Genomic DNA, 25,024 nt, shown 5'->3' with positions numbered 1-25,024 from the left:
TTTAAAACAAGCAAAACAATTTCCTCTCCTGCATAGGGAGGAATACATGGGAGTCATGATGCCAGCTTTGTCTTTGGCCGCATGCTAGAGAAATGCATATTCCCTTTCTGGGATATGGGGTCTCTTTTGTGCTGATTGGGTGGCTTATAATATATTGAAATAAAAAAATAAAGCAAAATGGACCAGTGAAGAGTCAAAATAATAAGTATTAAACAATTGTTGGAAGAAACATCCATCTGGGTTCAGTTCCAAGTGGGGAGAAAAACACTGGAAACTGCTTGGAAGGATGGTTTTAATGGTGAACAGGGCCACATGGTTTGAGGTATTGGGCAGTCAAGCCCATGGGAGGGAGGGAGGGAGGGAGGGAAGGAGAGAGAGAGAGAGAGAGAGAGAGAGAGAGAGAGAGAGAGAGAGAGAGAGAGAGAGAGAGAGAGAGAGAGAGATTGATTTATACCCTCTCTTGGGCCCTGCCTTGCAGCTTCCTGTTCCTGTGTAAGGGCAGGTATTCTAATTGGTTGAGAGAGAGAGAGAGAGAGAGAGAGAGAGAGAGAGAGAGAGAGAGAGAGAGAGAGAGAGAGAGAGATATTTATACCCTCTCTTGGGCCCTGCCTTGCAGCTTCCTGTTCCTGTGTAAGGGCAGGTATTCTAATTGGTTGTCAGACTCCCATGGAGCAATGCAGGGGTAACTTTGTAAGTTGTCCCAGGCTTGGTTGAATCTTGCTGGGTGATGATGTAATGAAGAGAGTTGTGTTCTGAAAGGGTGTTGGGCAATTCCTATTATGGCTTAATGGCTTTGTCCTGGTTTGGAGCTTGAGTGAGGGCTGATCCTATCATGTTCTTTTGTTTTGTAGATAGACTAGCCCAGTCTTTTGTCTTGTAGATAGGTTGGCACCAGACTTCTGGGGCTATTAACAAAAGTATGGGGCTGCTTTCCAAAAGCATGTTACTCTTTTTCTCATCCAGGGAGGTATAATATTCTGCCTTTTTAATATTTCCTAGAATATTTCATTCTTCTAGGAGAAGGGTGGGTGCTAACTTTTTACACTTTCTTCAACTTTTTTTAAAAAAACACCTGTGATATCCAACCTTTATAAGCCTTCCTTTAGCCATGGCTTCTTGCTGGCTTTTCAGATATCCATGCAGATAGAGAAAACAGTTTGTACTCATTTTCCTGATAAGAAGCTGATGGTGAGAATTAATTTAGACTCCGATACGAATCAGTTCTTAGAGAAGAAGGACAGGTGGAACATAGACAGTGGTGCAGCAGAAAATCTTAAAAGTATCCAGGAAGACTCTGAGAAGAAGCAGCTTGAAAATGGGAACTGTCAGGCATGCCTCCCTCAATAACCAAGAAAGAAAACTCCTAACTCCATTGTTCGTGGAATTAAAATACTTTTACTGGTTATGAAAAGATAGCAGCGAAAGTAAAGCAAGATCTGAGCTAGGAAGGCACAGACAAATACATATCAAATGATAACCCAGCCTCCTCCCTCCAATGACCCCACCCCAGTGTCCAATCTGCAACTCTCTTAGGTGTCATGTGTGGTGCATCTCCCAAAGGAATCATCAGGTTGGTATGCAAGACAGTTGGCCTTGACCAAGTCCAAATACCGGCCACCAGCATGCGTAGAAGATGGTGAGAAGAAAACTCCCTTTTCCATTCACTCCCGCACCAATTACTCCCATCCCAAACACCATGCCCCTACCTTCCCCATTTCTATGGCAGCTGATAGTAAGTAAGCGAAGCAGAGCAGAGGCTGACATCTGGCCCTCCTTCAGAAAAAGAGTTCAGTCCAATTATCCTGTTGATAATTGATAAAACACTGAAGGTACTGTACTGCTCCAGAACCTGTTCACAAGCTCCAGTTAGCCTATTCACAAGCCCCATTAGTCTGTGGATGGTGGGCGGAGCTTAGTCCCTGGGCGGAGCCAATCAATTTCAGGAACTCTTTCCAAAAGTGGGAGGTGAATTGGACCCTCCCTGTCCAAAATAATGTGTTCAGGCACTCCATGTAATCTATACACGTGTAAGATAAACAATTTAGTCAATGACTTAGCTGATGGGATTTTGGAACAAGGCACAAAATGGACCTGTTTGGAGAACAGGTCGGTGATTACCCAAATGACAGTATTTCCAAGGCTTTCTGGTAACTCAACAATAAAACCCATCAATATCTCCTTCCATGGGGCCCCAGGATGGGCAACACTTTGAAGGAGACCTTGGGACTTCCCTTGTGGTCTTTTTGCGGCCGCACATACAGGACAACTGGCTATGTAGGACTCAATGTCTTTTTTCAGGGAAGGCCACCAAAATTGCCTCTTAATCAAATGCAAAGTTTTTACAAATCCAAAATGACCCGCCATTCTCGAGTCATGGGCGCATTGAAGGACAATAGTTTTTAGGCTGGCAGGAACATACAGCTTAGCTCCCACTCAAGCCAGTCCATCTTTCATGGTGCATTTATCAGAATGTTTTTTGAACCAGTCATTGGACTCAAGGCCTTTCTTAAGTTTGTCCATTAGGTCTGTGGTCACATCTAAGTCCACGGGGCCCTGGCTCCTAGTAACCATTGGGGCAGCCAGGTCTTAGGCGGGATGACTGGATGAACTACAGTTGGTCTGGTGCTGTTGTATTGGGGAAGTCTGGACAAAGCATCGGACATAAAGTTCTTCCCTGCTGGGATGTATTTTAAGGTAAAGTTGAACCGGTTAAAATGCTGTGCCCAGCACACTTGTTTAGGTGATAGCTTAAGCGGGGTCTTCAATGCTTCCAGGTTTTTATGTTCAGTCCATACTTCAAAAGGGTGTTTTGCCCTCTCTGGGAAATGTCGCCAGGTCATCAAGGCCCATCTGACAGCAAAGGCTTCCTTTTCCCATATGGCCCACCTTCTTTCTGTTTCTGTAAGCTTATGTGAGGTGTAAGCGCCAGGTTGCAATTTACCTTCTGCGTTTGTTTGGAGCAATACTGCCCCCCTGCCACGTCACTGGCATCAGCTTGAACCACAAATGGTGCATCCATGTCTGGGTGTTTTAAAACAGGCTCAGCAGCGAACAATCGCTTCAATTTCCTGAAAGGTGCTTGACATTCCATAGTCCAATTCAGAGGCTTACCTGGTCTAGGTTTAACCTCTCCCTTTGATTTTAGGAGATTTGTAATTGGCAGTGCAATGCTTGCAAACGAGGGGATAAATTGGTGATAGAAATTTGCAAATCCTAAAAAACGTTGTAGTTGCTTGCGGGTGCGAGGAGGTGCCCATTCAGTGACCACCTGGACTTTTGCTGGGTCCATCTCGATACCTTTGTGGGTGATACGGTATCCCAAATAATTGATCCTCTCCTGGTGAAATTCACACTTAGACAATTTGGCATAAAGTTCAGGGGCCCAGAGTTTTTTGAGAACCGAGCATACCAAAGTCACGTAACTGGGGTATTTTAATTGCTAATTTTATTATTATTATTTTATGTATTTAATGATTGTTACCTCCTTCGTGTATGTGTATGTGTTTGTGTATATGTATATATATATATATATATATATGTGCTTTTTATTGTACGCCGCCCCGAGTCCCTTGTGGAGAGGGAGCGGCTAACAAATCAAATAAATTGAAATTGAATTGAATTGAACGTGTTCATCGCGTTTCCGTGTAGATAAGGATGTCATCCAGGTAAACCAACACCCCTTTGTACAGGTGTTCATGCAAGACTTCATTTATTAACTGCATGAAGACTGCTGGCACCCCCTGAAGCCCAAACGGGAGTACTTTAAAATGGAAGCATCCCAAAGGGCAGTTGAAAGCAATTTTTCACTCATCTCCCTCTTTTATTCTGACTCTGTAGTATGCTTCCCTTAGGTCCAACTTTGTGAAAAGATTGACCCAATTTCAGTATTCTTTTTTTCTTGTTCAAATTTTATTGATTTTAAAAGTTTTACAGGGAAAAGGGATTATAGGGTTATAGAACATTTTGACAGCTACATCGTGCAGGGGGGAGAAGCCCCCCCAGGTCTCACAACTTTTACAAACAAAAATAGAAAAATATCAACATTTACATAAGTATTAGCAGTTTTGAGTTTAACACAAAATCATCAGTATGGTTCAATCATTTGTTTTGCATCACTTCCAAAAAGGTACATTGTAACAACAATTGCAGTAATGTTTCAAATAACTTTTGTGATATGAGTCTTCTAGTTGTCGCATCCTCCCCCCCCCTCCACTGGCAGAGCCTCAGCCCCTCCCTCCTTTGTTTCTTGTGTAACATCCCCCCATTACACCTAAGAGAGCACTGTGTTTTTTAGTGAAAGCCTCTGCTTCCACTACTGTGTTGATTCTAATTCTACTGCCCTCCCAGAAAATCAACATGCCTTCTGGAAACAGCCACCTGAACCAGACCCCATTATTGCATAATTTTTTTGCTAAGAAGGAATATTTCCTTCCATTATCTCTTACTTTCTTTGGGATCTGTTTAAGAATGGTTATTTCTTTATCCTTATATTTTAATGGTCCTCCCCTTTGAGCTCCTAGAACCTCATCTCTTGTAGTTTTTCTAAGAAATTTAACATGAACTTCCCTTGGAACATTGTGTGTTCTTGCATAGGCTGAGTTAACCCTATAGATCAGGTCAATATCCCATCAAAGCTGTTGTTTATCTCTGTTAATATATTCTGCTAGTATTGTGGTCATAATCTCCTTAAGATCTTCATTCTCAACTTCTGGCAAGTTTTGGAACCTAAGGAAAAAAGTCATCCTTTCAAATTCCATTTTTAACATCTGATTTCCAAGTTCTACATTCCTCCTTTGGATTATATTCATCTCGTCTCTCATCCCAACCGCACCCTCCTCCAGTACACCTATCCTCTGTTCATTCCGTGTGGTTTGCTGTTTCGTCTCTCTGAGCTGTTCATTTAAGTCCTGCGGTTGTTTTTTGATTTCGTCCTGTCCCTTTAAGATGATTTGAAGCATCTGATGAATAGACAAATCCTTTGCACTCTCTTCAGAGGCTTTAGGTTGTAGAAAAGATCCCAGTTGTGACTGGTGAGCAATGGGGCTGGGCGTGGAAGATGTTGGGGCTGATGAGGCCTTACCAGGCGGTAACTTCTTTGTGCCCATCATGAAGCTCAGAGATAGTTATTGTTCTATACAAAGAAATGGTGTCTGTGGGAGAGCACAGCCGGTAGGGATCACCAGGCAAGCAAGTCCAAAGGAGAATAAATCGTCTGATACAAAACTAAAGCAAATAGGTGGGTCAAAATATTCCAAATCCAGGGGAAAAACGTATTTAAAGAGGTTCCTGGAGATCTCTGGGGTGGAAATTAGTTGAAAGCCATAAAGTTTTCCAAGGGAGGAGTCTCATTCATAAAGACAAAGAAGAAGGAGGAAGTTGGCCATATTGGCTCAGCCAGTACAGGTGGTCAGGAAACAACAAAATCAAAGTTCCCATAGATAGTTTAGAGAAGAATCAGTTCAGTCATCCTTTCTCTCGCATTTGTAGTCAAGAAAAAAAATTTCCCCCATTATTTAAGGGAAGTGAAAGTAGATTTTAAACTTTCTCTCTCCCCCATAAAAGGGAGAGATTTTCCAAGTGCCGTTTTTCCAAGGGGGGTGGAATTTCCCCCCTCCAATCTGAACTCCTCCACAGGTTGAAACAAAGTCCCCCCAAAAAACTGCAGAATAGTCAAAAGAGTAAAGACAGTAAAAGACCTGGGGAGACCCCTCACCTCACCGCGCTTCAGCTGTTTCGTTCAAATTAACCAATTTCAGTATTCTTAACATATAGTTCCCTTTTCTCAATTGTTGCAGCGGCCTGTTCTCCCTTTGTTCTATCCCACTTTTTACCGGGATTGTCAGAGGCTTGTCCTTAGGTCTTGGAGTTGGCCTACGATTCCATCCCCATGCAGAGACAATGTGACTTTGGTGGGAACGGACCTGTCCCAAAGCATCCACACCCTGTGACCTGATCCTGCCCTGTTTCTTGGGGTTCTCAACATCCCCAGATCCTCCCTCAAGGGCAAGGGGGGGGGTCACTCGGGCATTCTCACAACACTGGGAACTACTGTTCAGGATGTTATCACTTAACAGGCCCTTTGCCAAAAATAGGCAAAGCCACAACAAGCTCATAATTGTCCTTTACACAGAACCTACCCAATCACAATTCTCTTAATCTACAAAATCACCATGTCAGGAATAAGGTTAGGGTTATATGTGACTTGGGAAAGGGCACTATCAGTCTTAGGTGTTCCACAAAACCACCCCTTGTTTGTAACATATAATGTCTACAGTCCTAGGACTAATACAGCAATACAGAGAGCCCACTCCCAGGTTTCCTCAAACATAAGTATCTCCAGGGGTTTCATACTGCTCTCTGTCACAATCAATGATTTTTGACTTGGCATCTTCCTTTCTGGGGAGGGGGCGATTCCAGTAGAATGAATATCAAACACAGCAAATCACAATCAGGGCAAGCACACTCACTAAAGCAACAGATAATGCAGTTATGGCTATGTATGCTCAACTTTCCATTCCCTGATAGGGTTACATCTAACAATTGGAAAGTTGTCTTCCTCCTCCAAATCTTTGGCCATACGTAAAGACGTCAGCTTCCAGGAGTGATGCTAGTAATGCCTCTTCTGCCCCGTATGTAGTTTGCCTGTTGCCAGTAGGACAGTTATAGGGGTTGCTTCTTCAAGTGTACCACTAAAGGACGGGCTTCGTCCTGGTCTGCCTCCCAAGACTCATCAGCAGCTGGCTTAACTCGAGTCCAGTGAATCAAAAACTTGGATTCCAATACTCTTACTGCAAGTGGAGAACACCTGACCACAGTATACAGGCCCTTCCACTTGGGTTTCAAGTTCTTCTCCTTTCCAGTGTTTTACCTATACTTGTCTCCCACCTAAATATTATGACTAGAGGTGCTCAGAAATGGTGGGCTAAGGGACACACAATATTGTTGGATTTCTTTTGCTTGTTTAATTCTCCCACCATTTGACTCATCCATGAGGCTCCTAGTTAGGCAAGAGGGTGGCCAGATTTAGGGCATTTATCCGTTTCAATGTCACTTGAGGATTATGAGTGAGGAGAGTTTGATACTTATAAATTATTTGGTTGTCCAAAAGTCAATTTATTAGTTTCCTCTATCAGAAGAGCTGTGGCATTATATTATTCTTTGAGTCCACATACAAATTAAAAGGTTTCTCAAGGTTGGGAAGTCCCATAACAGGAGCTTGAGACAATTTTTACTTCAAGGTTTCAAACGCTTGTTTCTGTTCCCGCTCCCAAACAAAGGGTTCTTTTTCACCCCCCCCCCCTTTGTAAATTCATATAGTACTTTGGCTAGTAGGGCAAAATTTGGCATCCATTCCATCCTGTCTTTAGGTTGTTTTGTGCACAACAGAGACAGGCACTTTCTTTTCAAATAGCCCCATGAGCATGTAAAACTCTAAGTACATATTTTCTGTCTGTGTAGATATTAACCATCTTCCCTTTTGCCAACTGGAGGCCTCCTTCCCTAAACAGGCATGGGATTCTAACTACTGATTCTTCTGGCAGGTCCCCTGACCTCCCTCTCTTTCTGTCTAAGAGCCTCGATGAGGAAAAAATGTGTTTCCTCTTGCCTTTTGAAGTTCTTCTCTGAAATTTGAGCACAATTACTATATGCTTTGTTCCTGGGGCCCTCTCTGCCTTCTGTAATTTGGCTCTAATGTCATCTGCAGACTGACCAATGAAGATCATATCGACCATTCTCTTATTTTCTTTAGCTTCAGGATCTAATTTGGTATTTTGCCTAAGGGTTTGATAAATGCATTCTAGGAATTCCCCTGGATTTTCATCCTGTTTCTGTTGAATTTAATAGATCTTCCCTAAGTTCTTAACTTTTGTTTGAGTCCTAACAAAACTAAGGTCCAATAGTTCTGCAGCTGAATGGACTAAAGTTCCCAATCTGGTTCCTTCAGTAACCATATCCAGTCCAGATCTTTTGCATGATCCTTCTGCAAAGGCTTATTCATGGTTCCCTTCACTAGCCTTCTTTTCTCTGGGGTTAATAAAATTTCCATCAGATTTTACATGTCTGCCCAAGTAGACTGGTGAGTTCAAAAAAATGGATGCAAAAAGGACATGCATATCATCTGGATTTTCTCTATAATTAGGAATTTGATTTTTCAATTATATAAATTAGCCATTGAGAATGGAGCATATATCCACACCTTACATAGCTTCCCCTCAACTCCTGGCAATAAAATTTCCCTTAGGGGCAATTTGAGGTTTTGTTTCAACTGCTCCTTTGGACCAGGTTTGTGGTCCACTTGATCCTTGGGAACCTTTTTGGTTTTTTTTCCTCCTGGCCCCATCTAATGGGACCGTTTGTTCTTTCTAACCAATATCTGATTCAACCTTTTGTCTCCCTGGGTCTCCTACTTCTTCAGTGTCAACCATTTCATGTCAAAGATACACAGGTGGAGGGCACTGATGTCAGAGACTTCCTCTCTCTCTCTCTCTCTCTCTCTCTCTCTTTTGTAAAACAAAAACAAAAAACACACACATCGACAAAGACAAACATGCAAGTTAAAACAACACAGGAACTAAATGTTGCATTGAGACTCTCCTTTTCTTTCTTTCTTTCTTTCTTTCTTTCTTTCTTTCTTTCTTTCTTTCTTTCTTTCTTTCTTTTTTCTTTCCTCCTTGAGGCTTGTTACCCTTCCTGGCAACTGACTATATCTCAGGGCTTTTTTTCTAAGAGTGTTGTATCCTGTCCACCCAGGACTACACACCTTACAACTCTTTTTTTCTTCTTTTTCTTTGTTCTGGGGTGTTCAGTGTCTTCTCTTTTCTAATTTTTGGATCTCCCAGCAAGCGCTGACCTATTTTTAAAGATCAAGTTGTATAGAGTAACATGTATTGAAGAGGCATTCAAGGAACGCTTGATTCACCACCCATGTTCTATTTCTTTTTTTTTTAACAGAAATTTTTATTAGTTTTACAAAATTTTCAGGAAAAGGGGTAATGGGTAAAGTTACAAATTTTGACAGCTACATTATGCAGGAGATGGTACTCCCCCCAATTCTCATAACTTTCACTTGTTAATACATTAGATAATCACTGCTTAGCAATATTTTGACAGCATATTTTTACCTTATATCTTCCAGTAATTTCAATCTATTTTATATCAAACAGAAAAAATTCCTTGTATTAGCAATTGCATTATTTTTCTAACTCACTTTTGTGATCTAAGTTTTCTCAATGTTGCCTCTTCTCCCCCCACCAGCAAGGCTCCGGCACCTCCCGTGTCTTGTGTATCTCGTGTGGTATCATCAGCTTTATCTAGGAGCGCTTTGTTTTTTTTCCATGAAGGCCTCAGCCTCCATAGTTGTATTAATTCTAACTCTAGTGCCCTCCCAGAATATCAGCATACCTTCTGGCAGAAGCTACCGGAACCAAACCCCTTTCTCATATAGTTTCTTCGCTAAAAGCGAATATTTTTTTCTTTTATCTCTGACTTTCTTTGGGATTTGTTTCAGGATGACTATCTCTCTATCCTTGTATTTTAACACTTGCCCCTTTTGTGCACTCAGAATCTCATCTCTTGTAGTCTTTCTAAGAAATTTAATGTGAACCTCTCTTGGAACATTGTGTGTTCTAGCATAAGCTGAATTAACTCTATAGACCAGGTCCCATCCCAGCTGCTGTCTGTCTTTTTTAATATATTCAGCCAATAGTTTTGTCATAATCTCCCTCAAATCTTCATCATCAGCCTCAATTACATTTTGAAATCTAAGGAAAAAAGACATCCTTTCAAACTCCATTTTTATCTGATGGTTCTCAAGTTCTTGGTTTCCTCTCTGGACCCCCCTCACCTCCCCCCTCATCTTGGCCATCCCCTCCTCCAAAACTTCCAGTCTTTGTGTATTTTGAGCCGTTCGGTTTTGATTTTCTCTGAGCTGTTCGTTCATTTCTTTCAGTTGATTTTTCAAGTCCTCCTGCCCCTTTAAAATCTTTTGAAGCAACTGTTGAGTTAGGTCCTCCTCCGGGGCTTTGGGTTGTAATAAAGATGTTAATGTCTGTTGCCCGCTGGGGCTGGACGTTGAGGATGTTGGAGCAGAGCCAACAAAGCCTGGTTTCCCAGGTGGTGGTCTCTTCAGGGCCATTTTAATAAAGAGAGCTCAGAGATGTCTGCATCAATACAATGAAATGGCAGCTATAAAAGGGGATAACCAAGAGAGATCACAAGGCAGGCAGTCCAGGCAGTAATAAGGACCTTTTCTATAGTTCAAATCCAGACAATAAAATCCATTATTCCAAGTCCAGGATACAGTATATCAAGAGATATCTCTGAGTGTCACAGAGACAAAGACAAAATGCCAGCAATTTCCATGGGTGGAATCAAATTTCAAAGTGCATAAAGACAGCGGAAGTGTGCCATCTTGCCTTGCCAGCCCCGGGATCAGAAGGCAACAGACCAAAAGTTTTCAAAGTTTTCAAAAAAATCAGATCATCACCTCTCTTTCACAATTGCAGCAGGGTATTCATCTGCTTGCTTGCTATGAGTGTGATTTCATTCTAAATCTCTCCCCCCTCCTCCTCCTCCGAGGGTAGAGAGCAGTTCAAAGCTGCTTTTCCAAGGGGGGGGGGAATCCCCCTCCCTCCAGTCACACTTCCCAGGAACTGATTGAAGAGCTTTAAAAAGCTGGCAATCCTTCATTTAGCAGTCAAAAAAGGAATCGGAGAGAGTTTCCACCTCACCACATTGCAGCTGTAGCCTTCAAATTGTCATGTTCGCCCAGCTGTCTCAACGCGAAAGCGTGCAGGAGCATGGAAGCTCCTCGCGCACCCCCTTTCGCCTCCTGGTGCCTAGGACAATGCAGGGAGCCCCCTGCGGCTGCTGCCAATGCAGAGGACCCCCAGCTAGCCGCCCCTTTGGCAGGGGCCCCTTCAAGGCTCCCTGTGCCCCCCCGATCAAGGGGGAGCCCACCAAGAGCTCGCAGGGCGAGCGAAACACGCCCGTCGCTCTCCACAACCGGAACCGGAAGTCTCCCATGTTCTATTTCTAAGACACTTGCCACTGACCTGCGGTCCCGGAGAATCACGGTCACCAGCAGGAACTGCAGTGGCCTACCCACCCACACAATTCTAGAGCCTTGTTAGGATACGCCGGTTCCGTTAGGAAGGGACGCTATCCCGAAGTCAGGGGGGTGATTGGGCCCCCTCTTCCATTCTCAACTGAGTGAGTCTACAATTCCCACAATACTTGCCTGCAGGCGTCTTCTTTTCTCAGCCGGCGTTATTTATGAGCTTGTCTTGAATTCGTGCAGTTCTTGAATCAGTGATGTCAATCCAGTAGCCCAAGGGTGTTGTGTGCCCCCCTTCCAGAGAAATTATCTCTGAGGCGCCTGAAGGTTGGGCAGGACAGCCCCAGTTGGGCACCAGTCGGTCCGTGCCATCCTCAGCGAAATATCACTCCAAGTCCCAGGCAGAATCACCATAAATGTTGCAGAAAATCAAGGGACCCAGACTTCGAGATCAAGAAAAGCTTTATATTGGCCAAAAGGCCCAGATTGTGTAAACCCACATCTTTGTCTGAACGAGTTTCTTAGGGAGAAGCGTGTTCTTATAACTTCCTCAAAACAGTTAACGCAGAAATATGTTAGCTCATTTCTATTGGCTAAGCAATTATATTGTGCTGCCCTTTCATGTCTAGGCTGCAGTTGACATGCAGGAAGCACTAGTTTCATACTGGACTTGTGTGGTTAAGCTCTATGTCTGACTCGCAAGCGAGACCTCCAACTGACTTGGCCTACTTACAGCAGGTGTTGCGGTTTGACATTTGAATTTCCTGAGTTCAAGTTTCCTGTTCTTCTTCAAGACTAGAAAATGTATAACGAGATAGAAGGGATAGATGGAGCCCCCAGGAGATCTTCTAGTCTGACCCTGTTTCATGTTCACTCTTATGTCCAAATCTCGCTTTATGTCCTGCCTTACTGGAGCTTTGAGATGGGAAGTGGTAAGTTTAAAAGAGTTGACATTCTCATATTTATGTTAGTACCGTGAGCCTAAATTCTTTGTAACCAGCATTCTAGATATTGCTGCCTTCTGAAATCAGATATAAATCTCAATTATAATAAATAAAAATGATTGCTGATATGATGGTGAAATTTCTGGCCAAAGATGTAAAATCATTTAATTTTAGATAGCTTCACAGGATCTTCCCTTTGACACAGGATGTTTTAAAAAATGGAACTTGGAAAATTTCCAGCTATGTGCTGCATTGAAGTTCAGATGTGCAGAAACATATCCTTAAAGTTTCAAACACAGGTGAACTAAACCTGTGAAATAAATCCTAAAGGAAGGATGTATGTATGTATGTATGCATGCATGTATGTTTGCATGCATGCATACACACACACACACAAACAATTTTATATACCACTTAAGAAAAACTAATTTCTTGAAGCAAACTCACAAGTGCTTTAAAGTATAGAAATATAGATTGATATTTTCACGTTTAAAATCATGAAGACATTATTTAAGAAGAAAGAGAGAGCAGAAAAGGTTATCAGAACTTTTAACACTGACAAAGTCTCAACAAAAACACCACAGGGAAGGCATAAAGGCAGATTTTGGAAACATTTAGCATAATTGGAAACAGTTAAGCTATCACATTCAAGAATGATGTTCTGCAATTCAGGCAGTGTGCTTTCAGCTATCAGTTGCCTGCTAACAGGAATCTGGACTAGCAGCTGCAAATGGATCTCATGCTGTTTTGAAGCAGTCATTCTCTGAGCAAAAATGCTGTATCTTGTTGCATAGCAATTTTCTGACAGAGACTGACAAGCAGGCATTATATATATATTCAATACATTTAAGATTATTCAGCCCAATTTTCACATTTTTCTCTTGGGTCTCAAATCTTTGTTTCTTCTTAACAAAGCTTATAGATGTACAGTTCTCAGAAAGTCATGTCTGATCATCTCTCTCTCTCTCTCTCTCTCTCTCTCTCTCTCTCTCTCTCTCTCTCTCTCTCTCTCTCCCTCCCTCCCTCCCCCCCTCTCTCCCCCTCTCCCCTCTCCCCTCTCCTTGACAAGAGACTGTAACATGTACAGATAACAGTAGATGTTAGTATACAAATACACACCAAGCTGAATTAGGTGCCCAGACACCAATTTTGCAGAACAATATAAAAAGCCCAACCATTAACGTACACAAGTAAGACAAACCCCATTAGGGCACTATTTCTCCAGAACCTTTAAGATGTGTATTACTTAACTCCCAGAATTCTCCAGTCAACAGGTTGAGAAACACTGCATTTAGAGCAATAAGTAAAATGTATGTTCATTCAATATCAACAGCAGAAATTGTCTAAAATATTTTCAAAAGCAAAGCACTGTACAAAATTAACACCCAACCCTGGAGAACTAAATATTTTGAGAATTTTTTTTAATAAAGACAGAATATTATATTTCCCCTAAAAGAGAAATAGAAATCTTAAGGGAGACAAAAACTTACCCCCAGCTCCCTTTCCCCAGCAGATGGAAAGCATGGGCCATCCTATTTACAAGACAAAAGACCTCCAGCTCCAGGGTGAGATTAAGACATGACCCTCCAAGACAGAATAGGATTACCTAGCAGCAGAGCTCACCACATTGCAAAATCACCTGGGGACATTGCATCACCCTCCAGGCTTCAACCAAACTTCTCAGACAACCTACAGAGCCAGCTATGACTCCTACAACAGCCAATAGAATACTTGTTCTTGCACACGAACAGGAAGCTCAAGCTCATGACCAAGAGAAGGTATAAATATCCCTGACTCTACACTCCATGTGATCAGCTGCCCAGAACCACCCATGGGCTTCTGCTTCATCAATAAATGGACCCTCTTTCCAATCAGCCTCCAGCCTTCATTTTGTCTACAGTGCTTTTCTCCCGGCTTGGAACTGAACCAGATGGATATTCCTTCCAAGAGCACTCAACTGCCCAATGAAGCTAGGTGCCTGACACAGTTCTTAGGACAAGGTGCCTCAGCAGAAAAGATCCTCACTTGGCTAATTGCTCCATGGGAATTTTTACTAGGCACATCACAATGTGGCTACCCAAGGTATCTGAGGGCAGGCTAGAACATGCCCGTTGAGGTGCTCCAGCAAGTACTTCAAAGGTAGCCAGTGTTTTGCTACAATCCCCAAGAATTCTTGGCTGCAATCCCTAAAACGTATTCAACCCACTGAAAAACAACTACAGGTAGTCTTCTGAGCACAAAATTTATGTTGGTAAGTGAGACAATTGTTAAGAGATTTTTGCCTGATTTTACAACATTTATTGCTATGAATAGTTAAGTGAATCATTGCAGTTGTTAAGTTAGAAACACGGTTGTTAAATGAATCTTGCTTCCCTATTGTCAGAATATTCCCTATTTGCTTGTCAGTAGATTGCAAAAGGTGATCACATGAGCATGGGACAGAGCAACGGTCATAAATATAAGTCAGTTGCCAAGTATCTGAATTTTTTGATCATGTGACCATGGGGATGCTGCAATTGTCATACATGCAAAAAATGGTCACTTTTTTCAGTGTCATTGTAACTTTGAACTACTGTAACTCAATCTATATAAACCACCAAAACCATCATGCCTTAATGTACTAACAGGTAATTCTTGACTTACAACCATTTCAGAGGTGGGTTGCTGCCGGTTCGACCGAACTGGTAGTGGAATTCAGGCCTGGGTCACAGAAAAGCCAGTGACCCAGGCTTGCCACACCCCTGAACCGGTTCCCTTGCTACTGCTGGGCTGCTGCCATTTCATTTTTTTAGTGACTGCGTGTGCGTAGTTCACTGTAAATTGTTCTGCACATGCACGAAGAACAATTTACACTGAACAGCGTACACATGTGTGGTTTGCAAACGGGTAGTAAAACCCACCCATGAACCATTTGTTTAGCAACCATTCAAAGTTACAATGGCACTGAAAAAAGTGAATTATAACCAGTCCTCATACTTACAATGGTTGTAGCATCCTCAATTCAGAGGTGGGTTCCTATCTATTCAGTCCGGTTCGGCCTAATAGATAGTAAAAATCTGATGTACCTTTCCAAACTGGTAATAATGGCAGCCTAGCCATGCCCCCGAACTGGTTCCCCGGTCACTGCTCGCTCACCCCATCCCACCCAGTCTCTGCTCTGCAGCTTGCATGCCTGAAGTGCTGTGCCCGATTTGTCTGCCAGGTAAGCCTGCGAGTTGCGGCTTAAGCCAGCGGCCCCTCCCACTTCTACACGGCCCTGCCATGTTTCCGTGCCTTCCACATGGCTTTCCCGGCGTCCCTGTGGCCAGCTTGCAAAGGCAGGCAAACGGAAGGCTACGTGGAAGGCAGGGAAGCATGGCCGGACTGCGGGGAAGAGAGCAAGCAGCCTACTCCCTTCCCTGTGGCCTTGCCATGCTTCCCTGCCTTCCACATGGCCTTATCGGTGGTCCCCCATGCCCACTTGCCTTCTGAGGTCGACATCCAGCCCAGTCTAGCCAGCCGCACCACCTGCAATCAAGCTAGACTGGGGAGGGAGAGCATGAACAAGCCCTGAGGAGACCACGGGAGGAGGGAAGCATGCTGTAGCATGCGCTCTTTCCCTCAGCCTCCTTCTTTTGGAGGGCTCCGATCGGCTCCCCTCTGGCTTCTCCGAGCTCATGCCATTAGCCAGCCTTCCAGCAGGAGGTCAGTGGGTGAACTTTATTGCGTTCCAGGCAGGGGTGAAATGCCTGAACCGGTTTGCCTGAACCAGCAGGGAAAAAAGGCTTGAGGCGCGCAATCCAAAGAAGTTTTTTTAAAACTTTTAAAAACCTTTTCCCCCTGCCGTTTTGCTTGAAAGAAAGAGGGGGGAAGGGAGAGGGGGAGGGAGGGAGGCAAGGGAGAAAGAAAGAAAAAGAAAAAGAAAGAGGGAGGTGTTAGAAGGAAAAAACCAGGACTCACTTTTCAGCCGGGAGATCGCTTGACAAAAAAAAAAAAATGCCATAGCTTTAAATCAGGTGTCTCAAAATTTAGCAGCATGGCTGGCTGTGGAATTCTGGGAGTTGAAGTCCACAAGTCTTAATGTTGCAAACTTTGGAGACCCTGCTTTAAACTGAAACCTTGGAAGGAGGTTTTTAATTGCAGAAGAGAAAGAGGGAGGAGGAGGAAAGGAAGGAAGGAAGGAAGGAAGGAAGGAAGGAAGGAAGGAAGGAAGGAAGGAAGGAAGGAAGGAAGGAAGGCAGGCAGGAAAGAAGGAGCTGGAGATGAGATGGAAGGAAAGAGAGGGGAATGAGAGGGGAAGAAAGAAAGAAGGAAGGAAGGAAGAATTGCATGTGGGCCCAAATAATTTTTAGGAAGGAAGTGAGGAGGGAGGGAGAAAGGAAATATTCTACTACATTATCATTAGTATGTTTATTAAGAAGATACATTCAAATATTAAGGACCTTCCTTTCTTTCTTTCTTTCTTTCTTTCTTTCTTTCTTTCTTTCCTCTCTTTTTTTCTCTATTATATTGTTTTGCTCATTTCCACATTCTTAAAAAAACCTAAATTATTTAATTGGGATCATTTATAGTCAAGTTAACGAATCTGAGCTAAAGCGTTTGTCACGGAGTACAATCAGTTTTGAACAAGACTTCTAGAGCTCCTTTAGATGTGATTCCTAAAGCGTGAGAGAAAGAGAGAGAAGGACCACTAATCCTGGCACTAGATGTGGCTTCAGAAGATGCTTTGAAACAGCACAGCAATCTAGGGCTGGAGGTCATCTAGTCCAACCCCCTGCCCCAACAGGAAACCTTATATTGGGAAACTTTTTTATGTACACTGAGAGCATATGCACCGAAGACAACTGCCTTGTGTGTCCAATCACACTTGGCCAATAAAGAATTCTATTCTATTCCATTCCATTCCATTCTATTCTATTCTATTCTATTCTATTCTATTCTATTCTATTCTATTCTATTCTATTCCATTCTATTCTATTCTATTCTCATCTGGATTATTTTGTGATATTTGGCTCAAATCTATCTAAAATTGGCAAACCTCCTCCTCCTCCTCCTCTGATGCCTATTGGTATTATCCAAATTTCCATAGTTTAAATAGTAATCAAAAATAGTGTCAACATTTTATGTGTGCAATGGACTTCTTTACTAGATATGAGAAGTTATGGCAAATTTTGTGTACCTATTGCAAGTGTGTGTGTCTGTGTGTGTGTCTGTGTGTACACATATATAGTAGATAATGTATCTTTTTGTGTGCCTATACACTATCCCCAGGATGGCGAACCTATGGCACGTATGCCACAGGTGGCATGCGGAGCCATGTGTCAGGGCACGCAAGGCGTTGCCCTGTCAGCTAGCCAGCACGCATATGCGCAGTGGCCAGCTGACTTCAGCCTTCTTTTGAGCCCATTTTTCACCCTCCCCAGGCTCCAGAGGTTTTATAGGAGCCTGGGGAGGGTGAAAACAACCTCCCTCCCCCGGAGGCTCTCTGAAGGCTTCAGGAGCTTCCCTGAAGCCTCCGGAGAGCAAAAACCGGCCCTACAGGCAAACCGGAAGTCACTTCTAGTTTGCTCGTATGGTCGTTTTTTGCCCTCCAGAGCCTTTAAGGAAGCCTCCGGAAGGCCCCTGAAGGCTTCGGAGGGCTAAAACCAGCCCTACGAGCAAACTGGAAGTCCGTTCCCAAACTTCCAGTTTGCCAATAGGGCCAGTTTTATTGTGCTCCAGAGGCTTCAGGAAAGCTCCTGAAGCCTTCGGAGGGCCTCTAGGGGGGCAGGGGAGGCTGTTTTTGCCCTCCTCAGGCTCCTATAAAGCCTCTGGACCCTGGGGAGGGCGAAAAAAGCATGCAAAAAATGGGAGGAGCGTTGGTCATGCACGCATGCACACTGGAGACATGCACATTGTTTATGGGTGTGGCACGCCCATGCACGATCCCCCTGCGCTCTCCCCGCTCTTGGCACGTGAGCCAAAAAAAGTTGGCCACCACTGCGTTATACTATGTAATATTTATGTACAGATATGGCATATATACATAGGATTAAATAGTATATTTTGAATGTTTAGTAGTAAATAAATAGACAGAAAAATTGTATCTTGTTGAGGCCTTTGACGCGAGGAGAGGTCAGGCAAGGCGCCCTTTGATGTGAGTGACATCAAGTTGGTCACGTCCAGCCAGTCACATGACCAAGCAGTTATGCCCACACAGTCGCATGACCAACCAGTCACATTGCCATGAAGCCATGCCTGTCCAGTCACATGACCAACAAGCCACACCCACCATCACATGACCATCAAGCCATACCCACCGAACAAGCCACGCCCACAGAACCGGCAGCAAAAAAATTTGAAACCCACCCCTGCTCCTATGATCAAAATTTGGGCGCTTGGCACGTATTTATAATGGTTGCAGTGTTCTGGCATCATGTGATTGTCATTTGTGACCTTTCCAGCAAAGTCAAAGAATTCCTGATTCACTTAATGGCTGTATAATTGACTTTTACAATTATAGTGATTCACTTGAACTGTGGTAAAAAAGATCATAAAAATCAGGCATGACTCACTTAACAACTGTGTTGATTAGCAATGGAAATTCCGGTCCCCATTGTGATTATAAGTCAAGGAGTACCTGTACAGTATCATTAAACTTATCAAAAGTAAAAAAAAAGACATGAACAGAAAGTCCTAGCAATTTTCTCCTTTAGATGCCTTTATATCACCAACTTTCCTTCCACTGATGAATATTTTAGGACAAAACTCTGGAGACTTTAGGGATTTATAAGTCAACATAAGTCAACTTGTGTTCTATAGCCAATAAAGGCTGCTAGAAATGGACAAGTGTCTTCCATATACAGCTCATTGCAGTAATCTGGACATAACATTACCACAGAATTATAAGAGTTGAAAGGCCACGTCCAAGCACTAGGAAAGTTTCTTTTTGTCCCAGTTAAATTTTGGCTAAAGTTGGTCAGTCATCATTTCTAGTCTCTGCTGCAACCAGGGGTCCACTAGTAATAATATATCCAGAAGTATACCTAAATTAAATACCTGTTCCTTCAAACACATGCAACTTCTTTCTGAAAAGACCATATTATGTCCTCATGGACTTGGAATCTACTGGTAGCTGTAACCTTTCCAACATCTTAACCAAAAAAGGAGATATTATTATTTCCAAAACTGCAGGGTCAGGAACAGTTTCTTAATAATAACTTTCAAGGTATTGGTACAGGCCCATATTTTAAAAAGACATTTATCTGCTTCACAAACATACTGGCTGGGGAATTCTGGGAGCTGAAGTCCACACATCTTAAAGTTGCTGAGGGTGAAGAAACTGTTCTAAGGCAATCTGGATGTGCTAAATCTCAGTTTTGATTTAAATTTGTCCAGCTCTTTGCCTGTGTTTGCCAACAGAACACTTTGCCACGTTAGAGGTATGTTTATATGTGCAATTTTGTTTAGAAAGAAAACAACAAAATATTTTCACTTTAAAAAATAAGCAGATTTATACATTCAGGCATGAAGTAGCACAGAAATTTAAAGTTAAGCCATCAGATTCAATTTCTACATTCTGTCTACAACATTACTTTTTTATGAATTTGCTTATGTACACTTTCCCTTAGGTTTTTTTCTTCTTCTGCAAATAGGGAGAATTCTAAAGTTTCTTCCTGCAATCTTCATATGCTATTAAAGCCAGAAAATTGTTTGTGTTAGTAATGGAAGAAAAATAAGGTGTGGGGTTGGGCGTGTGGAAGAGATTTTAACTTCTGTATGTATCAACATGAGAAAATATAAATCATCAAAAGAAAGGAGGACATGACTTCTGCTATAATTGGTAATTTTCAAGCAGGCAGCACAGCTCATCCACAGAATAACACAATATTTGTTTGATAGAGGATGCAGAAGACTGTGTTCTGCTGTTTTAAGATAAGAAGTTGACTGCCAGTATGAAGAATTTAAAAGTTTGTATCTTACTACATCTGAATCATCACCTTTAGCATTATCCTTAACCTGCAGAGAAAGAAAGCTGGAACTGTAACTTCAGAGGAAGTGTAGCCTCCAACAAATATAAAAGCAGAATCTGATCCTATTTCCATGATGTAAAATTCAAGACCAGTAGTATGAGTTACATTCCCATGCTTGCAATTGTCTTAATTCTTTCCTTAGGCTGAAATATGTTTTCTTTAATTTTAAATCTCTCTGCTTTTATTTATCATAATCCTTCCATATACTCTACAAAGTAGCTAGAATTGTAAAAGGAAAAACAGATGAAATCACTCTCATCACCAAGTCCTTTTGCAGCAATTAAAGTAATCAGAGCCTGCCCCTTCTGCATCAAATGGGGAAGCAATCACTGCACATTATGTTTAGAAACTAAAGCTTTACCAAAGGGCGCCTGTACTTAGGATATGAAGCATCAAAAAATGCACAAATTTAAGATACTCTCCAGATGAATTACAGCCCTGTGAATGAAATCCAATCAAAGATGTACAGAGATCACCAGACAGGAGAAAGCTTCATGAAAGAGCCAGAGGTTCCTCACATTGTCCTTTATATGTCAAATCAAAAGTGGCGGTAGGGTTCTAATTCTTTCAGTTTCTTGTTAAAAGCATGTGATCTCTTCATTTGGTTTAGCATATTCTGGTTTTTAGAGAAATAAGTAGATAGACAATATGAATTAACAGGGTAATGGTTTCAAGTACAGCACAGGTTAATTGAGTTCCAGAGACTATACTATATGGAAAGATAATTGCAAAACCTTGAATGTCAGATTGTAGATTACCATGCTTACTTGTACATGGAATTCTAGTGAAACGAGGGTTTATAGGGCAAATCTACTAAATTTGGGGATTCCTTATTACCTCTGGGATTAACACAAATTATTGACAATACCGAGCAGAAGGATCTCTTATAAGCTTGCTTACCATAATGACAAAATTATTGGAGGTTGGTATTTTTTAAAAATTTATTACTAATTTAGGGGAAAAGTACCTTGCTCTTGTCGAATGATAGAGATTTTCATTATGAAAACCTGCACTTCAAAAGTTTTCATTACATTGCTGTATGGATGTAACTCACTGGGTCCTACAACTTTTTAGCTCTATAATAATTTACTCCTTATAAGTGGAATGCCATAGAGCTTTACTTGGAGGAAAACAAAACAAAAAAATGGAAATCACTTCATTCACTCACAATCTTTCACATATAAATATTTCAGTCATATATATACAGCTCTTCCTTGGAATGTGGATAGAAGAAAGTCACTCAAACACATTAACTGATTTACTGTGATTTACTGTATGGATGAGCATCTTGCTTTTGTTTTGATCTATAAATCCAAAACTTCACTTGTCTCCTATCTATTTTAAGAAGAAAATAAACTAAGAGCTATAATTGCTTTGTCAGCTTTTTAAAGAATCTGATTAAGTTTTCAATAATACCCGCAGCTACTGAGCTGAAGCCTGTTACATTTCAGACACAATATACAGGGAGTGTTTTCCAAAGAATATTTAACATTTACATTTTTAAAAAACAAGACACTGCCTTTTGGATAATTTGATTGTCAACATTTATGAATACAGCACATAATGCAGAGGTTAGTGGCAGTACATAGCCAATCTTGGCAGATTTTTAAAAAGCTAAGCAGGTTTTTGTTTATAAAATCTAGGAAAATGCTAAAACAATAGGCTAGAGCAGGGGTGTCAAACTCACAGCCCACGGGCGGGATGAGTCACATGCTGGCCATGCCTACCCCCGGTTTAGCAAACGGGGGGGGAAAGTCACGATACGTCGCGTGACAACAATGTGACAACATGAGTTTGACATCCCTGAGCAATGTTCCCTCTAAGCTGCGCGGGTGCGTGGCCGCGCAAGTGGCAACAAATACCGCGCAGCAGTTTCCAACTGCCGCACAGTGGTTTTTGTGAGATGCCTTCCACGATAATAGGAGAGGAGAGCCAGCCTGGAGTCAGCAATCAGTTCTAGGTCCACAAGGCAGAAAATAGCTGAGAGAAGGGGTGTGGGGTTTGGGAGAAGGCATGGGATGGGCTCCCAGCAGCGGCTGCTCAGATTTGCCATTTGCGAGAGAGAGAGGGAGAGGGAGAGCGCAAGCATGTGTATCCCTCCTTCCTTCAGCCCAACACTCTCGCTGGCATCCCGGCCAGACGAGAGGGACTGCAGAGGATCTCCTTGAGTCTAGGGCAGCCAGTCATTCGATGGGAAAGTTGCCTCTTGGAAGGAATGACCCGGCTTGGCTCCCGCTTCGTCTCTCTTGCCTCTTCGCTTCTCTGTTCGATCGTTGGGCGGCAGATCGAAAGCGGGAGCCAAGCTGAGTCATTCCTTCCAAGAGGCAAGTTTCCCATTGAACTCGCTGCCCTAGACTTGGGGAGACCCTCTGCAGTCCCTCTCGTCTGGCCGGGATGCCAGCAAGAGTGTTGGGCTGAAGGAAGGAGGGATATACGCTCCCTCTCTCTCCCTCTCCCTCTCCCTCCTCCCCTCTCTCTCATTAAAAGAAGAGAGAGAGTTAGTTAGTTGGTGGGCAGACTTAGCACTTCGTTAAGTTTGTTTCTCTGTGTGTTGTGTATATATACATGTCTCCATGGATGCAATTGTGCAAGCATTTTTTTCCTCTTTAAAAGAATTTTTCGATTTCTCCTCACCAAACCTTTAATACTGAAAGAGTTAGAGTTGAAATATAAAGAGATTGTCAATCCCCGTACTGTTAGATTGATAGGCAATTATGGACTATCTTGATTATAGCCTCCTTAGAAAGAATATGCTACTGTATGGTTGAGAAAAAGATCAAACTTCATTCCATGGAAACCCAACAAAGTTCATAGGGAGGGTTTCTTTCTACGATGGGCTTCTTGGGTCAACAGTGAATGTAGGTAGAAAATTAAGCAGACAATAGGCAATTACAAAAAGGGAAGCCAACTTTCTGAATTCTGTTTCTTTGCACTTATAAATAGACTAATGTTCTGAAAACCTGACCTAAATTACTATATATTTTAAATAGCTGTAAAGCTATGCTGAAAAAGTTGTTCTCAAGGTATTGTGATAAATTCAATAAAAAGAAGGGAATTCTTGATGAACTTAAGGAGAAATGAGAGTATTGGGTAGTAAATGGACAAATAAAATTACCAATCAAAGAGAATATTTGCACCTCAGGGTTGAAATGAGATGTTCTCTCTTACTCTTTCCTCTTCCTCTCTTCTCTCTCTGTCTCTCTCATCCTCTTTCTCTTTGTCTCTCTTCTCTTTCTCTCTCCTTCTTTCCCACTCTTCTGTCACTTTCTCTCTCCTTCTCTGTCTCTTTCTGTCTCTCTTCCCTCTTTTTTCTTCCTCTCTTACTCTCTCCCACTCTTTTATCACTTTCTCTCTACTGCCCAACCTGTCCCCATACTTATCTTTGACTGATCATGTTTGCAATAATTTACCTTTTCTAAATAGGCGCAGTTCCCTTACCAGACCCCTCGCTCACTCAAACACACACACACACACACACACACACTCACAAAACCATTTTTCTCCATTCCAATTCGGATCATATAAATCAATTGCTCTGTGAAACATCTGTGAAAAAAATTCAGGTGCTCAGGCATGAAAATGTGCCGCTCAAACACTATACTTTTCTGCACACACTGAAAAAAACATTAGAGGGAACATTGCCCCTGAGCTAGAGTGACTAAGACATTTTTGATAAACCATGAAAACAACAAAATACCAATTCAGAAGAAGGTGTTGACAAACCACTTCATTATCATTTCAAAGAATCCTATCTGGGCATGTCCATGAAGCCAACTTGAGACAAGCTCAACTTGTAGGAAATTTAGGGTACAAGTAGTCTTTGATTTATGACCACAATTGAGCACAACTTTTTTGTTGCTAGCCAAAACAGTAGTTACCGTATTTTTCGCCCTATAAGACGCACTTTTTTACTCCAAAAAAGAGGGTGAAAATCTGGGTGCGTCTTATAGGCCGAATGTAGCCACCTGGGCAGTGGTGGGTTTCTGCTGGTTGGTCAATGAACCTGGAAGCCCCGCCCCTGTAACTCACTCGCAAGTCCATGGCGTTTTTTTGCATCTGGGCTCGTCCTTCTTTTTAAGCAGGCAGCTATCAGAGAGAAAAAGGCAGCGAGGCTTCTTTTTAAGCAGGATCTTTAAGCAGGCGATCTTTAAGGGAGAGATTCTCTCTCTTCCTCCCCCCGCCCCGTTTCTCTCCCCCCTTTCCTTCCTCCTCCTTTTCCTCTTTCCCAGTTTTTCAAGCTGAGCCATTGGGGGAGAGAGACGGATTGAAGGGTGCAAAGAGATGGGGGCCTCCCATTTTGAGAAGCCTCCCTTAGCAAAAGATCGCTGAGAGGAGGAACTGGAGGATTCCCCACCCCACTCAGTGCTGTTTTCAATGGGAGGATTCCCCACCTCACTTTTTCCTTCCCAAAAGATCCCTGAGAGGAGGAAAGCAAGGATTCCCCACCCCACTCAGCGCTGTTTTCAATGGGAGGATTCCCCACCTCACTTTTTCCTTCCCAAAAGATCCCTGAGAGGGGGAAAGGGAGGATTCCCCACCTCACTCAGCGCTGTTTTCAATGGGAGGCTTTCCCCCCTCTCAGCTCTTTCACTTCCCAAAAGATCTCTGAGAGGGGGAAAGGGAGGATTCCCCACCTCACTCAGCGCTGTTTTCAATGGGAGGCTTTTCCCCCTCTCAGCTCTTTCACTTCCCAAAAGATCTCTGAGAGGGGGAAAGGGAGGATTCCCCACCTCACTCAGCGCTGTTTTCAATGGGAGGCTTTCCCCCCTCTCAGCTCTTTCACTTCCCAAAAGATCTCTGAGAGGGGGAAAGGGAGGATTCCCCACCTCACTCAGCGCTGTTTTCAATGGGAGGCTTTTCCCCCTCTCAGCTCTTTCACTTCCCAAAAGATCTCTGAGGGGGGGAAAGGGAGGATTCCCCACCCCACTTTTTCCTTCCCCAAAGATCCCTGAGAGGAGGAAAGCAAGGATTCCCCACCCCACTCAGCGCTGTTTTCAATGGGAGGCTTTTCCCCCTCTCAGCTCTTTCACTTC

The 25,024-nt window shown here is 42.7% G+C and overlaps 1 protein-coding gene across 3 annotated transcripts in view; it reads right to left on the bottom strand.

The window, feature by feature from the left end:
- The window catches only part of SLC24A3 (solute carrier family 24 member 3), a 207,304-nt gene that overhangs the window by 114,828 nt on the left and 67,452 nt on the right, over nt 1-25,024 (bottom strand). The window contains exon 1 of one of the 3 annotated variants that reach the window (XM_081950256.1): nt 13,640-13,731. The exons of the other annotated variants lie outside the window; for them this stretch is intronic. Within the exon in view, the coding sequence (XP_081806382.1) occupies nt 13,640-13,649 (10 nt within the window). The 5' untranslated portion in view covers nt 13,650-13,731. Of the gene's footprint in view, nt 1-13,639; nt 13,732-25,024 lie in introns of those variants that run through there. 3 annotated transcript variants of the gene reach the window in all.

Source organism: Natrix helvetica, assembly GCF_964273705.1.
Source record: "Natrix helvetica genome assembly, chromosome: 4".
Lineage (NCBI taxonomy): Eukaryota > Metazoa > Chordata > Lepidosauria > Squamata > Natricidae > Natrix > Natrix helvetica.
Note: the sequence above shows the minus strand (reverse complement) of the source record. Positions and strands in the feature narration are given on the sequence as shown.